The sequence below is a fragment of the Heloderma suspectum genome, chromosome 4 (assembly GCF_057233095.1).
Source record: "Heloderma suspectum isolate Gila_16-S chromosome 4, 16-S_ref, whole genome shotgun sequence".
NCBI classification, from domain to species: domain Eukaryota; kingdom Metazoa; phylum Chordata; class Lepidosauria; order Squamata; family Helodermatidae; genus Heloderma; species Heloderma suspectum.
In genome coordinates, this window is record NC_139461.1 from 162,495,565 (window position 1) to 162,513,052 (window position 17,488).

Below are 17,488 nucleotides of genomic sequence, written 5' to 3' on the forward strand. Positions count from 1 at the left end.
AGTGGGGGTGGGGTGGGGAAAACCTTTATTTAGCCAAATTTGGGTGGTGGGAGGAGGAAAAGGAGGGTGCTGGGTGGAGAGAAACTAGAAAGGAGTGGTAAGATGCCGCAATCTATTTTACATCCACCCTGGCAGGATCATACCAGGAATATGAATGGTACAGACTTGGGTTGACCAGAATGCCACTTCCAGCAAGTACTCAGCTGCCCTCCCAGTGTCAAGACAGGTTTGCTCTGTTAGTGATCAGCTTCCATCCTGCGCCAGAGGCAGTGTGAAGGCCAGAGCTCAGAAGGCATGCTTGGGCAGGACTGTCACACGCTCCTGTTCCCACCTCCAATGCCATCCAGTGATTCCAGCCTGCTGAGATGCTCCAGGCTTCTTGCAAGAGCCTCTTCCAGCTGTCCACGGAGTGCCTGGATCTCATCCAGCTCCAGGTGCAGAGTCTGCTCTTGCTGAGAGCTGATGAAGACATGCAGAGAGGGAAGTGGATTAGGAGGGCTTTATAAAGTTGTTCTGCCACAATCCACCACCTTGGTCTGCTTACCACTTACTCTGACTCTGCTAACCTGCACCAATAACCCAACTAGGGCTGTTCCCTGCAACTCTCTCTCTCCCAGGTTCACATGAGCATGGGTGGTTAACATGCCATGGTGGCTTATTAAGCCACATTGCATGTGCCACCCAATTTTTCTAATTACTCTTACTGGGCACGGCTTGTTGTTACTTGCGAGCCTGGTGAGGGTGGGTGGCTGGGGTAGTTAACAAAACCACCCAGAACCCACCCTGACTGGGTTCACATGACATGCTAACCCACGATGGGTTAGTGTGTCGTCTGTGAGCTGTTTTTTCCACCCACAAATGGCTTGCTGCCCTCAGATAACCACCCTGAGAACCCAGTCTTCAGCAGAGGTTGTTTTACCTATGGTGGATTAGCGTGTTGTCTGTTGCGCCACCGTGGGTTATGGAGATTGCCTACAGAGCTGCTCGGCAAGATCAGCTGAAAATGCTGCCGCCACTTTGCTCCTCTTGAGCGATCTCTGTCCCCAAGATCTGCCTAGCAACAGACTGTGCTACCACTGGCGCACCATCTCCTCCATTGCCTGCCTCCTCCTGCCCCTCACAGTTGGTGATGCACTCTTCAAAGTTGCTTTCCCTTGCATGTGTGTCTATTCAATGTAGTGACCTTGAGCAAACTTGTTTTCCTGCCACATTCCCGTGTCTCCAACGCCAAATAATCTTCCCACCCTGCACAGTTCCCAAACAGTTTCACCTACGGTTAAATCCACACTTTTCCACCAAAAAGCAAAGTCGCACAATTATCCCCATAAGTGCATCCCCATAAGGGGATCTTGTCCAATTTCTACAATGTTTCAAGGAGTTGGAGTCTCTCCCACCCCCCTTTTGATAGAACGTTCCCATGGGTAGATTCAAGGCAGAATTAAGCAAGCCAAATATGCCGTTTTGTATACCAATAAAAAGTTTCTTTTTATTCTGTTGTTGTTGCTGGTGAGGGGGGAGCTGGCAAAGGCTTGGAAATTGGGGCAGTGGGTAAGGAATAAGGACTGGGGAAGAGGGGGTAGGAGCGGGAAGGGAAACAAATGGTTTGTTACACCTGTGGTTAAATCCTCACTTTTCCATGAAAAAGCAAAGCTGTGCATTTGTCCAGTAGTGCATGTAATGGCTCCAGAGAAGGGGAACCTGTATATTAAATTTCGCCCCCATCCTGCAAAGTTTCAAGGAGTTGGAGGCCCCCCACCCATTTTGTTGCACACGGGCAGAGCTGGGGACCCAGTAAAGGCTTGGAAAGGCAGCATGAGGGATGGCGGGATATGGTTTCCATTGCAAAGGAAGCTGGGGTACTGGCTGACTGGCCAGGAGGACTACAGGAGGAGGAAGAGGAGAAGGGGCAAGAGGGGGGAAATAAACCACACTGCATAGCTTGTTTGCCTGATTGTCTGACAGCAGGGAAGGCTGTCTGCAAAACAACCTATTCTGTGTACCTTATCACCCACCATAGGTTAGCGTGATGTGTGAACAGGCCTACTCTGTTGTAGGGTTTCTGGGTGGCTTCGTTAACCACTCCAGCCACCCACCCTTGCTGGGTTCACACGTAATGACAAGCCACACCCAGCGAGGGTCATTAGCTTTCTAAATTTTTATCTTTGCTGTTTTAAATCTGTATTTTAAACTCCTGTACTGCTGCTAGGTTTTATTGTGGTTGTATTGTTATATTGTGGTTTTAATGTTCTATATATTTTAAATTGTTTTATTGTGTGTTGTTTGGTTTTAGTTTTTGTGAACCGCCCAGAGAGCTTCGGCTATTGGGCGGTATAGAAATGAAATGAAATGAAAAAATAAATAAATAAATAGGGAAATGAGTCGGCATGCGCAGGAATGGCTAACAAGCCACCGTGGCTTATTAACCAGCCTTGTGTCATGCAAACCGGGTTCTCTCTTGGTATCATGATCTCCAACACAGAGAAGACAGGGAATAGTTATGTATTCAGAACATGGGAGACAGACCACTCCTCACAAGCTAGGTGTATAAACAGTCTTTCCCAAAAGCTTTTTGCTGATTATTTAATAAAGTAGCCTATAATACTTTTAGATGTGTCAGCGGGTAACAGGAGATGGGGGGAGGGGGGGAAGCAAGGAAACTTAAGCAAGAGGAAGGTGCTGGACTGAATCCTTCACTTCTCATGAGCAACACAGAAAAATCCAGCCTCTCCCTGCAAGATGCCCCAGCATTACTGACAGCTAGTGGAAGAGAGCAGGGAATCTCCTCACCTGTCAGGATGAGCATGAAACTTCACCAGTGTGCTGTAGAGCTGCTTTTCTGCTTTCAGGGTTTCATTGAGCTGTTCCTTCTCTGTTGCCAGGCCTTCCAAAATGAGCAACAGCTGCAAGGTGAACATTCTACTTCACTTTATGGTAAGTGTGAATTTTACTGTTACATACAGACCAACCAGAAACAAGACTCCTGCCACAAGGCATTTTTGATGACACTGCTCTCAAGTGTAAGTTGAGCTGCATCCCTGTAGCCAACGGAAAAACTGTCCCTAACATCAGTCAGATCCAGGCTGTGAGCATGCATGCACCTAGACCCCATCACATGCGGGTCTTACATAAGCACTGATAAGACACCAGAGATCTTACATAAGCACTGATATCACAGAAAGATGAAAGCCTGCAGTAAACATCTCGGGCAACAGAGACCATGTAGCATAATCCACAGAGTATTGTCCCTGGACTGGGGAACTGAGTTTAAAAGTTTGTTCACTTAAGTTAAGCAGTTCATTGGGTCATCAGCCAGTCACTTATTCTTAATCTAGTCTACCTTTCAGGGTTGTTGCAAGGATAAAAATGGGGGTGGGGGAGGGGAGGGGAAAGAAAGCCTATGCACCCAGCCCTGAGCTCCTTTGAGGAAAGGCAGGATACAAATCCAAGTCAAACCAGCCTGAGCCCATGGTGGGGACACTTTTTTGCCATACCTGCAGCTTCCTGTTTCCCGTGGCTTCCTGTCCTTGCAATTCCACTCCGGCTACCTTTTCCTGAAGCATCAAAACTTCCTGGGTAAGTCGTTCAATTGCTGGCATTTCTTCAGGGTCAACCAGCTGCATTTGCAAGTCCTGGAAGTCAAGGAGTGTGAGACTTGGAGTATGCAGTTCATGGTCCTGGGCCCTGCATCTACCACAATCCTTTCAGTCAGTGGAAAACGAGATCTACCACATCATGAAAGTGAAGAGAGCTTCGGCTATTGGGCGGTATAGAAATGAAATGAAATGAAATAAATAAATAAATACGGAAGTCTTGAGCAACATCCTAAATGGGGGGCTTTCCGTTGCAAGCCCAACACAGGTCTTTTTGCTACATCACCACAAAGTCTGGGATTAAACACAAAACAAACAAGCCTGCTTAGCATTAAATGATTCTGCTGCTTATTACTTGGTATTAAAACATCTATTTTCTTCTTCCTGCAGTAAGTGTAAAAGCAGAAGGTCAGTGGAATATGTTAGATATGACAAGCCTCACATTAACATCTGCAGGAAGAGAGAATTGCAGATTAGACACTTGTTGGTAGTCTCACCTTTATAAGTTCTTCTTTGATCTGGATGTTCCTAGTAAGAGATTCAACATCAGATGCTTGAACCTGCAGCTCCTCCTCCTGGGAGGCCACCACAGACTGAAGAGCAGAGAGCTCCAACTACAGAGAAGAAAAATGGGAGTCAGCAAGCAGGGGGCAGGGGGGAGACAGCTTTGCAAGAAGAAGTATCAAATGCTTCTCGTGCTGACTCAGGCCAGCTTTTTCCTCTGTGGGATTTTCAGACCACATGGCAGCCTCTTCCAAGAAGAGCCCAGCACAATCTTCCTTTGTCTAAGATGGTAGATGTTAAAACCTGACTCCACAGGCTGGGCCATCAGGTTGGAAGCAGAATTGTGGAGCGGGGGATCCCATTGCAAGGGAATTTAGGGCTACTGTTAGTAACATAGACCACATGCAGGAAGAAGGCACTGGCTAGGGGAAAGTAATGTACTCCACAGGAAACAACAGCATCCCTACCTAAGTAACATTAAAGCCAACCTATGGAATAAAACTATTTCCTGAGCGTGGAATGAGATAAAGCTGATGGCAGTGCAATCATGCTGTTTCAGAGAGGCAGCAATAGAGACGCTTCTGTTGAACAGCAGCAGCAAGGTGAAAGAACCCTACCCATTCCCCAAACCTGTGGCCTGGCACATCGCATCCTTCCCTATGAGAGGAAGGAGCCCAGTACTATAGCAAGCCCTCTTCCTGACCAATACATGGCTTGTGGGCAGGCTGCTTATGCTGGAAGGTGTTCCTCGACAGCTCCACACTCCTCAGACTCACTCTGCTGTCTCTTTCCTTTCGTGTCAACAGCTCAAGCTCCTCTTTGGCATTAATGAGTTCCTTCTCTAGCCCAGCAGTTGTCTCCAAAACACCTGGAGGGAAAGCAAATGTAATCTGAGGCTGAAGTGACATGACACATGGCCGCATGCATCTTTCTGCTTAGGCGAGCTGAAAAAGAAGTTGCCTGAAATCAGTCTTTTAAAGAAGCATTGAAGGATATTCCCTCAACAAAGAGATTTTCCCCCAAACGTGTTGGGAACCTTATCACTTGTGCAGCTGTCTTTTTTGTGCCTGGTCCTTTTCAATGGCCACTTTGATCCTCTCGTCTACAAAATAAAGCCCCAATATACACCATCGTGTGACTGCCATGGAGCAGCAATCCAGATAGGAATAGAACAAAGTACCCCCAATCCCCGTCTGATAGTTGGTCCAGAAGGATACCATGATCAATGGTATCGACAGTTGCTGAGAGGTACAAGAGAATATGCACTCCTCCCCATTCTTCCCCTGAGTTAGGTTACCCATTGGAGCGACCAAAGCTGTTTCAGTGCCAAAACTGAGCAAGGAACCAGGTTGTAATGGATCCAGGTAACATGTGGCATCCAAGTATGCCAGCCTTTGTACAGTAGCCACCCACACAAGCACTTTGTCCAAGGAATTAAGGGGTCAGCTGGCTAGCGAGATTCAAGTCAACCTTCACCAGCCTGATGCCTTCCAGACGTATTTGACTAGGATACCCATCAGACCACATGGCAGCCTCTTTAGGTGTTAGGAGTTGTAGTCCAACACATCTGGAAGGCAACAGGCTGGGGAAGGTTGCCAAAAATAAATAATTCTTTGCTTGTCTGCTGTGGCAAGCAGCTCTAATTCTGGAACCAGCCCATCCCACCACACCACCAACCTTTCTGCTCCCTCAGCAAAGAACACAGTATCTGAGCTCATCCACCAAGTGATCCATACTATACTGGTCTTCCAGCAATGCTTGATCCCACATTTTGACAGTGGTTCCTAAATACAAACCCCATATTAATTTCCCTATCACAAAGGAGCACTCACTGACCAAAACCTACGAGTTTAGAGACCACCTGTTAAACGAAGCAGCAGAATTGAGCAAGCAAGAAACCATTCTATGTCTAGTTGAGCAGAAGCTGCTTAAGGACCAACCTTTCTCCATTCTGGATCTGCTATCCCCTTTCTTAGAGATCATGGCAGTGGTGTTCTTGTCAGAACTTTCTTGCTTCAGTGCCTAAGACAAATGCAGACATTTCTTCACTGATATTTCATGGATATTGAAGGTGTGAACAGCATTTTTAACTCCAAAGTAAATTGGCTGGCAGTGAGAAACTAGACTATAGAGCTTTCTCACAGCCTGCTAGCTGTTGAAGGTCTCCTCCATCCAACAAGCCCAACTTCTACTCATCCACCTCCATATTGCCCTTGTTCCTTTAAGCCTCCAGGAAAGCAGGGAAGGCTTCCAGGCTCTGCTCCTAACACACTTTGCTTTGGCACTTTGGAATTGCACACTCAGGGCCAAGCTACATGCAACATTAAATGCTTCACTAGACAGCACATCAGGGTTTCAGGGTTTCTTAAAATTTAAGAGCAGTCTGCTCCCATTTTTCTTAAAAACAAAAAGACATTTTGTCACCAAAATCTGGTGGCAAACCATTCCGTAGCGCTGTAAGGATTAAATTTAGCTTGTCTGCAAGCAAAATTTGACCTTTTTAGTACTCTGTAGCACCAAAAGCACTAATTGTTTCTTTGGGTTTTTTTAAATCACTGCCACTGCCCAATGTGGCAGTGTGGTGGTGGGGGATGCCTGCAACCTGGGGGCCACATGTTGCCCACCCCTGACCTAGCCCAACCCCCTGCTCAGTGTGGGATCTGTAACACAGGATGCAGCTACAACATCTCTGACAGATGGCTGTCCAGATCCATTTAAACAGCTCCTGCGATGGACAGTCTACCGCCTCCCAAGGCAGTCTGTTCCACTATCATGAACCATTAAGAAGTTTCTCCTAATGCTAAAATCTGCTATCTTGTATTTTCCACCCATTGGTTCTAGTCCTACCCTCTGGAGCAACACAGAACAAGTCTGCTCTTTTCCCTGTGACAGCCCTTTAGACAGACAGAAAAACACTAATTATGTCTCCCTTCTTCTCTTCTCCAGGGTAAACATACTCAGCTCTTTCATACAACTTCGTTTCCAGACTCCTCACCTTCTTGGTCACCTTTCTCTATACACACACTGCAGCTTGTCACATGTCCTTCTTAAAACGCAGCACTCAGAACTAGAAACAGTACCCCAGATGTGGCCTTGATCAGCACAGAACAGAAGCGGAAATATTATTTTCCAGATTCCTGTGATCTGGATGCCATATTTCTGTTAATGTAGCCTATGATTATATTCGCTTTTTTAGCAGCTGCATCACAATGCAGCCTCACATTCAGCTAGAAATAAACTAACACACCTAGATCCTTTTCAGATGTACTGCTGCCAAGGCAGGTCTCCCCCATCTGATACTTATATCATTGATTTCTTTTCCTGCACATGAATGCATTTCTGTTGAATTTCATCTTGTTAGATTCAGTCCAGTGCTCCAGCCTGTCTAAATCCTAAATCTTGTTCTATCATCTATGGTGCTGGTTATCCCTCCTAGCTTTGTGTCATCTGCAAATTTGATAAGCAACCCCTCTATACCCCCATCAAGTCATTTATAAAAATGCTGACCACCACAGGGCCTAGGGCAAAGCCCAGGGGCTTCCCACTCAAGACCTCCCTCCAGGAGGATGCTGAGCCATTAGCACATACTGGATATGGTGGCTCAACCAGCTGTGGATCCACCTAAAAGTTGTATCATCCAGCCCATATTTTACCATCTTGTCAACAAGGATGTCATGGGAGACTTTGTCAAATGCGTTGCTGAAAGCAAGATATACTATACATTATCATGATCTACCAAATGAGTAACTGTATCAAAAAAAAAATTCCAGAGGGAAATTTCCATGTTAATCTGTTGCAGCAAAAGCAATGAAGTTTTGTGGCACTTTAAAGACTAACACATTTATTCTGGCATAACCTTTTGTGGACATTGTCCCATTCATTAAATGCGAGGTTATGCTGGAATAAATTTGTTAGTCTTTAAGGTGCCACAAGACTCTTTGTTGTTCCATCAACAAAGGAGTTAAGGTTGATCTGGACTGATTTATTCTTGATAATCCATGCTGGCTCCAAGTAATCAATGCATTCTTTTCTAGATGCTCACAAACTGACTCCTTAATAATCTCTTCTAAAATTTTGCCCAATGCCAACACTGGGCTGATGGGTCTGCAGTTTCCCTGATCTGCCTTTTCTCCCTTCTTGAAGAAAGGGACAACTTTTGCTCATCTCCCATCTTCTGGCACCTCGCCCATTCTCAAAGGTTGCAGACAGCAGATCTGAAATAATGCCTGCAAGCTCCTTCAGCACCCTAGGATGAAATCCATCTCACCCTGGAAATGAGATTTCACTTAAAGTAGCTAGGTGCTCTTTGTGCTGTAGGTTTGTTCTACTTTTCCCAGGTTGAACACAATTCCTCTTATGGGAGAATACTGAGGCAAATTAAGAATTTAGTTCTGCCTTCTCTCCATTGCCTGTTAACAATTCATCATCTTCTAGAAGGGGCGGATCTACCCCTTGCTCTGAACATTACCAATGAAGCCCTTTCTGTTGTTTTTGACATCCCTCACAAGCATCCATTCATTTTGGTCTGTAGCCTTCCTGACACCATCCTTACAGTTTTGGGCTACTCTATCGTACTCATCCTTGGTTACCTGTCCTCCTTCCAGCTCATGGACATGTCCTTTTGAAATCTCAGCTGAGAGAGCTGCCTGTGCAGCCATACTGGAATATTTAGAGGATTCCAATTTTTCCTTTCGTGTGGGGCTGCCTTTTGAAGAGCACCTAGAAAGAACAATTGGATCAGGATGCAGCTGCTGGAGCATTAACTGGGGCAGATGGTTTGGAACATATTGTATCCGTTCTCCAACAACTGTGTTGGTTCCCAGTTGCTTTCCAGACCCAATTCAAAGGGCAGCTGCTGATCTTTTAGAGCCCTAAATGCTCTGTCCACAGGAAATGTGAATTGCTATGTTACGCACAATTGCAAACTATTCCAATCAAACTTACAATGCCCTAGGGAAAATACACAATACTTTTTTGTGTTTTCTCACATTTCCTAAGCCTGGAAATGTATAAATTTCCTAGGACTGGCATGCAATACCTAGATGGTTGAACACGTAATACAGTTTTCATTCAGCTATGTTCAGTACTTTGGCTAACACCATTCACCATAAGCACTCTCTCCTTCTTTATGCTGGAGGTGGCCTAGGCAATTTAAAAAGGCTCACAATTCAAAATGTTGCTTGTTCTGACTGGATCCAGAAAATCTCGCAAGCTTTGGGCATGCCATATTCATACCGGGAAATAAGATTACTTAAACATCTTCAAGCATGATCTATCTTTCCCCCACACATAGAAATGGGCTTGCAGCCTGAGGCTTGAGCACAAGTGGTGAACGTGGAACAAGCTGAAAGTGACTGAGGATGGAAGAGCCTGCTCAGAATAGAGAATATTACCCGAGATCTCCATTTCCTTCCTTTTCTTTCCAAGCAAGCCTCATCTCTCCATAGCAGGCCTATTAAGCCTTTCCCAGTTGAGCTTTCTGCACTTGCCCCTTGCCAGCCCTCAACATGTCTGGTGCCCAGCTCTTTGCTTTTCATTCTCCCATGCAAAATATGTTCTCTTGCAAACACATCCTTACTTCAAAAGCCTCGTCATTTTGTATCAGTTGGGATGTGGAAGCCTCTGTTTTCTGTTGAGGACTATGGCTCATCAGCTGCTGACGCAGGACTTGCAGCTCACAACTTCTTTCTATTAAAGCCTGTGCCATCTTCACAGAAGATATCTAATAAGGCAACAAGGAGAGGAGAGATAAAGACGGGAAGTAACAACTAACTGCTGGCACAGAAAAAGTTTCAGCATACACAGGAATGTTTAACACACAGCCGCAGGCCATATGCAGCCTCCTGCCTTTTTTTGCAGCCTCTGCCACCCCACAAGTCACTGCCACCATCAAATTGCTGCTTTTGGGGGCTTCCAGAATTATGTAGACTCTCTGAAGTTTCCACCCCTGGCATACAAGAACATAAGAATTGCCTTGCTGGTCTATCTTGTGCCGCTTTCCATCTCTAACAACAGGAAACCAGAAATGTCACCAGGAAATGTCACAAGCAGGGCATAAAGGTGATGTCCATCCTCTGTTATTTTGTCAGCATCATCTGGTATGTATTTATTATTTCTTTTTCAGCATCTGTATTCCACCTTTCTATACCTATATGTATGCATGTGTGTGGCTATTTTCAAGGTGACAGACAAGTGTGTGTGCGTGTGTGTGCGTGCACCCGCACACACACAAACACACACACACACACACACACACACACACGAGATCACCAATTTAAAAGAAGAAACAAAAAATAACAGCAAACCAGAATCAGTACAACAACAGAAGCAGTCAAAAAACTATTTAAAAGACCACATCTGAGAATGCCTGATGGAAAAGGCATCCCTGGTCGCAATGGGCCTTGGAGCACTCCACTAAATTTTCTACAGATCAGACCACAGAAGGACAGTCACCACCAGGAATAGCTCTGCCGGACAACACTGCATGGATGCCTTGATGGCGAAGAAGTACACATTCTTTGTCACCATCAGCAAGTAGGTGCCAAAATAAGCTCTCATGTTTTTGGATTTGGCCAAGTTTTCCACTACTTGCTTGTGCAAGTAGTATTTCATTGCCCCTAGCTCTCAGAAAATCACAGAGACGACCCAGTTCTATGGCAGGGGTGCAGAACCATAGTCAGGCAGGGAGTCAAACTGCCCCCCAACAGGCCTTCCACATGGCCCACTGAATCTGCCCCCATCCATTTTGCCTTTCCCCATGCTGACTGAGACATGGGATTCCGTGCTTCTCTCAGCATGAAGAAAGGGGCTCAAGCTGGTGCTGGGTGGAGTAGCCATACCCACCCCCATTGCTGGCTGAGTCTGTGGCTTTGAGCAGCATCTCACACTGGAGATAACAGTGTGCGTTTCTTCCAGGTGGCGGGGCTTGAAGGCATCCCTGCTTTATGGGATACAAAAGGATGTCTAGGAGTGACACCATCACACTCCAGAGATCAACTAGAGCAGAGATGGGGAACTTCTGGCCTATGGTCCAAATCTGGGATGCCAAGCAGACCACCCAGCCCTTGAGAACTCACACAAGGCCACGCCCCCTCCCAGAATTCCTGCCCCCAAAGGCAGATGGGAGGGAGGTGATTCCCTCCTGTCAGTGATCGGAGAGGACAGCGGAGATTCCACTGCGCACTGCTCACCATCCCAACTGGGAGAGCACGCAGCAGGCTATGTGCTTTGTCCACCCGCCAATGGGGGAAGGTACAGGGCAGGCAGAGCTGCCCTGGCTGAGGCACTGGCTGCAGCAACACTCCTCCAGCTGGCACCTTGGTTGGGGACTGGATGATTTCAGGGTCAAATCAGTTCCCCACCCCTGAACTAGGGCACTGACAGAACTGCCATACACATCAGCAGGAAAACCCCAAGAGACAGCAGGAAACTAGACAAAATACCTGGAGAGGGAGAAGGAGTGGGAATCTTAGCGGATCACAAGGAACCCCAGCTCAAGGCACTGGAGAAGCCTGTGGGCACAGCCGGGAGAGATTAACACCTCAAGCACCAACTATCAGAGAACAATGCTAGTCACGTTTGACTGCTGCATTCCGTCTCACTTACATGTCTCTGCTGCTCCCTGGAGCTCACAGCTTGAAGCAACTCCTGAAGCTCAGCCACTTGTTCTACAGCCTGCTGGCTCTTGTCACTTAGGAGTTCTTTGATGATCTGCTCCTTCTGCTGAAGGCGGAGATGGAGCTCTTCAACAATATCCCTCTGCCCAGGCCCCAGCTTGCACAGCAGTGTTGCTGAGAGCACCTAGGACAAGGATAAGGAGGGAGGAGGAGAACAGGCTCTCCAGCTCCAGAGGTCTGCTACTGACCCAGCTGCAAAACATAGCAGGTTATTCTACTGCAATCACCTGGTCATGTTGCTAAGGAACAGGCAGCATTTATGGCAAGGCACCACAGCCAACATTAAGAAAAGCTGCTTTCTGGATTCCGGAAATCATGTCAAAGATGCCTAAGGACATACCTACGAATGACCATGAACCTGGACCAATGCCAGGAGCAAGCTAGAAAGGTGTGGTAAGAACTCCAGTTCCCCCCAACCACTACCCTCCAAACCTTAGCATGGAAAATATTCCTGCCTTCCCTGCTCCAGCTGCAGAAGCTGGGCCACAAGCCTTACTTCCACTTCCTTGTCCCTGTCATACAGAGCTGTCTGCAGTTGCTGGGTGATTCTCTCTTGCTCGGCCTGCCATCTGTGGGATTTTGCTTCCATTTCCTGTTTCAGCCACTTCAAGTTCTGGTAGGTTGTCAACAGCTGCTCAAGTTCCAAGTCCTTGGCTTTCAGCAAGCTCTCCAGGCCCTAATACAGAAAAAGTGGACAACAAACAGATTAACATGGGACCGGGCAAGACCTCCTCATGGATTTCCTGACACCCAAAATGAACAGGACTGATTCCATCCATTGGGATGGAATCCACATTCTGTATGCTTTCCCACGTTGCTTCGGAGTAATTCCCAACATCACACTGGTCCCTCTCTCTCCCTGGGACAGCTCAAGGTTCTAAGGTTCAAGTTCAATTCTTTATATCTATAGTTGGAAAAGAATATTCAATAGGAAACAAGGTAAAAATTCAGCAGGAAAAACCCTCTGCTGAGACTCTAGTAAGCTGCTGCAAATCAGCTGCTGAAACGTTCGGCTGTTACTCTGGAACACAGTATTGACTGTGAGCTAGCTCAAGTCAACCTAAAAGTCTTTGCAAAGGAGATATTTCAGGAGTTCTCTTGGGAAGCACTGCATTGTAGTGTCAATCCCAATAGCAAGCAAGCAATGGCAGACAGAAAGACAGACATGGTACAGTCCCCTAACTTATTGGTGTTGGGGGACTTCAGTGTACATTCAGAGGCTGTCTGCATGGGGGCACCTTGGGACTTCATGTCGACAATGGCTTCCTGAGAGCTGTACCCTATTCCAACTTGTCCCACCCATGTAGCTGGTAGGGATGTCAGAGAATTCCGCCACAGATCTCGGGGAGGCCGAATGCCAGCGCATTCGCCCCCCCGAAATCGGTGGTGGAACAGTCTGCCACCCCCCCGCACACCCCCTGGAAGAGACTTACCTGCGGCGGATCTTCCTGGCGGCAGCTGCGGCGGCCGGTCTTCCAACCGGCCGCCGCCATTTCCAGTTAAAAAAAAGTGATAGGCTACGTAAAGATTTACGTAGCCTATCATGGCTAAGTTTAAAAAAAAACCCATGATAGGCTACGTAAATGTTTACGTAGCCTATCACAGCTGACTTAAAAAAACAAAAACAAAACACGTCTGCTACGCTATTTGCGTTCCCCTTATTTTCACCGTCTTAGTCTATATAAATCTTGACGTAGACTAAGATGTGCCAAAATAAGGAACGCAAATGGCGGCAGCCGTGGCCGCCACCATTGCGTACGCGCATTTTTTTTTTTTAAGTCAGCCGTGATAGGCTACGTAAACATTTACATAGCCTATCACGGATGACTGCAGGGACGCAAACGGTGGCGGCTACGGCCACCGCCATTTGCGTCCCTGCTAGCCAGCAGCCGAATGTCCGGCTGCTGGCGGAGCCGGCCGGCGGCTCCGCAGAATCCCTGCAGAGCACAGCTGGCCAGCCAGGATTCCAGGGGGGGGAGGAATGGAGCGCCTCCCCCCCCCGTCCAGGATTCCGGGGGGAGGGACGGAGCGCCTCCCCCCCCATCAACATAATCCATGAAAGGTATGTGCCTTTCGTACATCCCTAGTAGCTGGTCATGCGCTAGATCTTGTGTTTGTTTCTGGAGAAGCAGGGAGTGATCTGGATGTCAGGGGTATATCCACCCCATGCTTGTCATGGTCAGATCACTATCTGGTGACGCTGGACTTCTCGGTTCCACAACCCCTCTGAAGCAGTGGAGGACCCATTAAAATGGTCCGCCCCAGGCATCTTATGGATCCGAATGGATTCCTGAACGTGCTTGGGGATTCTCTGGAGCACGCAAATGGCCACTCAGTCAAGACCCTGGTGGGTGGCTGGAATGCTGCAATCACTGGGGCATTAGATCGGGTAGCTCTGAAATGCCCTCTCCTCCTGAACAGGGTTCGAACTGCACCATGGTTCAATCCGCAGTTACGAGCTCTGAAACAGGAAGTGAGATGGCTAGAGTGCAGGAAGTCTCGCTCCGAAGACGATCAGACACAGGCTAGAGCTGCATCTTCAGCCTATCATGTGGCGATAGAGGCAGCAAAAAAGGAGTATGATGCTGCCTCTATTGCGTCCACAGAGTGCTGTCCCAGGAGGCTGTTCCAAGTGTTCCAGAGCCTGGTTGGTCCAGTTGCTCAGAAACTGCTGGAGCATTCTAAGGCCTCCTGTGAGGCCTTGGCAAGGCACTTTGCGGGGAAAATTGATCGGATTAGGAGTGTTATTCCATGCGCCGTGGATACAGTTAGCGAGCGAGAGCGAGCGATCCCACAAACCCAATGGCAAACTGGGTTTGTGGGATCGGTTCCAGCTTCTTCCTTCTGATGAAGTGGACAAGGTGCTTTCATCTGTAAGGCCGACCACCTGCTTACTTGATCCTTGCCCATCTTGGCTCATTATGAGCTGCAGAGAGAGGCTGGGTGAGGGGATCAGGGCGGTGGTGAATGCCTCCCTTGTGGAGGGAGTGATGCCATCAGCTCTCAAGGAGGCACTGGTAAGACTGCTCTTAAAAAAGCCCTCCTTGGATCCCCAAGTCCTGAAAAACTTTTGCCCAGTTTCAAATCTGCCATTTTTGGGCAAGGTGATTGAGCAGGTGGCGGCGATGCAGTTGAAAGCACACTTGGAAGAAGCTGAGTATCTAGATCCATTTCAATCGGGCTTCAGGCCTGGGAATGGGACAGAAACGGCCTTGGTTGCTTTGGTGGATGATATGAGGAGGGCTCTGGATAGGGGTGAATGCTCCTTCCTTGTTCTCCTTGACCTCTCAGCGGCTTTTGATACCACTGATCACGGTATCCTCCCGGACCGCCTGGAGGGGCTGGGCATTGGAGACACTGTATTACGGTGGTTCCAGTCCTTCCTCTCCAGCAAGTACCAGACGGTAGCACTGGGAGAGGAGGTTTCGGACCCGTGGCCACTCACTTGTGGAGTGCCACAGGGGTCCATCCTCTCCCCGATGCTATTTAACATCTATGTGAAGCCGCTGGGGGCTATCATCAGGAGGTTTGGGGTGCGGTGTCATCAATATACGGATGACACGCAGCTATACCTCTCGTTCAAATCTTCACCAAGGTTAGCTGTAGAATCCCTGTCCAAATGTCTGGAGATGGTGAGCGGCTGGATGGGGAGGAATAAGCTAAACCCTGACAAGACTGAGGTACTTTTGGTGGGAGACAAGAGGAGGTTGGGGGATGTTGACCTGGTTTGATACTGAAGCTGAAGCTCAAATATTTTGGCCACCTAATGCGAAGAGAAAACTCTCTGGAAAAGACCCTGATGCTGGGAAAGACTGAGGGCAAAAGGAGAAGGGGACAGCAGAGGATGAGATGGCTAGATAGCATCACTGATGCAATGAATACGGACTTGAGCATGCTCCAGGACAGAGTGCAGGATAGGAAGGCCTGGAGTGCTATGGTCCATGGGGTCACGAAGAGTCGGACACGACTGAACAACAACAACAACCCTTGAAAGACCAGGTCCGCAGCCTGGGGGTCATTTTGGACTCCCAGCTGTCCATGGAGGCAAGCTGTGAGCTGGGCAGCGCTGTACCAATTCCATCTGATATGGCGGCTGCGCCCCTTCCTTCCCGACCATCTGCTCCCATCGGTAGTACATGCCCTGGTCTCCTCTCGTTTAGACTACTGTAATGAGCTCTATGTGGGGTTACCCTTGAAGACGGTTCGGAAGCTGCAGCTGGTACAGAACGCGGTGGCTCGCCTGATTAAAGGAGCCGCCGGCCTGTTCACATCACTCCAGTGCTGAAGGAGTTGCACTGGTTACCAGTTGTTTCTGGGCCAAATTCAAGGTGTTGGTTTTGACCTTTAAAACCCTATATGGTTCCAGCCCAGCCTATCTCAAGGAGTGCCTCCAGCAACACCAGACAGGCCGCTCAACAAGATCAGCCTCGGATGGCCTTCTCTCTGTCCCATCATCCAGGACAGCTAGACTGGTGAGGACAAGGGAGAGGGCCTTCTCTGTGGTGGCCCCCGCTCTGTGGAACTCCCTCCCATCGGAACTCCGCCATGCCCCCTCTTTAATGAGCTTCCGCCGCACATTAAAAACATGGTTGTTCAGGCAGGCATTTGGGGTGGGTTAGGGTATTTTTAGAAATATGATGTTTTAATGTGGAATTGTATTGTTTTAAACTGTTGTATTATTGTACATTGCTCAGAGTGGCTGGGTGACCGGCCAGATGGGCAATCAATCAATCAATCAATCAATCAATCAGCATTGTCCTTTTTGCTGTAGCAACGTACCTGAATGGTAGCCTGGTTACTGGAGAGGACTCTGCGCAGTCCTTCCAGATCCTGCTCTCGCTCCTTCACAGACAAACGAAGCTCCTGCAGTTCCTGCTCTCTGTCTTCAAGCACACAGAACTTTTCATCTACTGCTCGCTACAACAGAAAAGTCCAGGGGTGGTGGTGGTGGGAGGAATAACAAGGGTCATAGAGGCACAGAAGTTAAACTCACACCTCATACATTCTACTCTTCCTCTTAATGATAAGTTCAGCTCCCATCTCCCTCCTCTCTTCTATGTGTCAGACAGGCGGGAAAGGGACCACTCGTAACAAGTTCGTTAGCAAGCAAAAAAGTGGACACAGAGTTATTGGAGCTGGCAGTAGACCTGTGTAATTTAGCTTAACCAGCAGTTTTACGGTTAAGTAAGCAGGCCTTTTACAACAGGCCTTAGTTGGTTCCCAGCCAGTACAGTTCCGTATGTCAACATTTAGACACTGCTAGGCCTTTGACCAATTAAAGACATAAGAATGTGCTGCCTTGATTCTCACAGGGGAGCTGGGAGCCCCCTCCGTGAGCTGGAATGCTGGGGCCTCGCTTTCTCTTCAGAAAAGCAATTAGTTTCCCAGGACAGGATGCTTCGAGCGGGGGAGGCTCCCCTTCTCCTAAATGTGTGTGCCGGCCTGCCTGTCAGCTCGTGAGCTAGAGGTGGGCATCTAGCAGAAAAGCTTGTAAGATCCAATCCACAGGCTTTAAGCTTTGGCCTCGTTTCAAGGGACAACATGCTGTCGGCTTGGAGAACTTTTGCTGACTCGAGAGGAACCATTTCCCGTCTGTCTTTGGGGGGCCCAGACAGACAATTCCGCTGAGCACTGGGTGAGTGAACGTTCTTTGCATGTATATTCTGCATCTATTTTCTGTCAGTGAATGGTCATCCTTTTGCACAAGTGGCTTTGTTT

At 48.0% G+C, this 17,488-nt stretch overlaps 1 protein-coding gene across 1 annotated transcript in view; it reads right to left on the reverse strand.

Annotated features, from left to right (window-relative positions):
- Window positions 1–209: 209 nt before the first annotated feature.
- The window catches only part of LOC146347636 (myomegalin-like), a 38,468-nt gene continuing 21,189 nt past the window's right edge, over window positions 210–17,488 (reverse strand). The window contains 11 exon segments of the mRNA XM_084850983.1: window positions 210–326; window positions 329–459; window positions 2,788–2,900; window positions 3,492–3,629; window positions 4,088–4,204; window positions 4,871–4,962; window positions 6,035–6,116; window positions 9,673–9,816; window positions 11,700–11,894; window positions 12,267–12,446; window positions 16,550–16,687. Coding sequence (XP_084707109.1) covers window positions 286–326; window positions 329–459; window positions 2,788–2,900; window positions 3,492–3,629; window positions 4,088–4,204; window positions 4,871–4,962; window positions 6,035–6,116; window positions 9,673–9,816; window positions 11,700–11,894; window positions 12,267–12,446; window positions 16,550–16,687 — 1,371 coding nt within the window. The 3' untranslated portion in view covers window positions 210–285.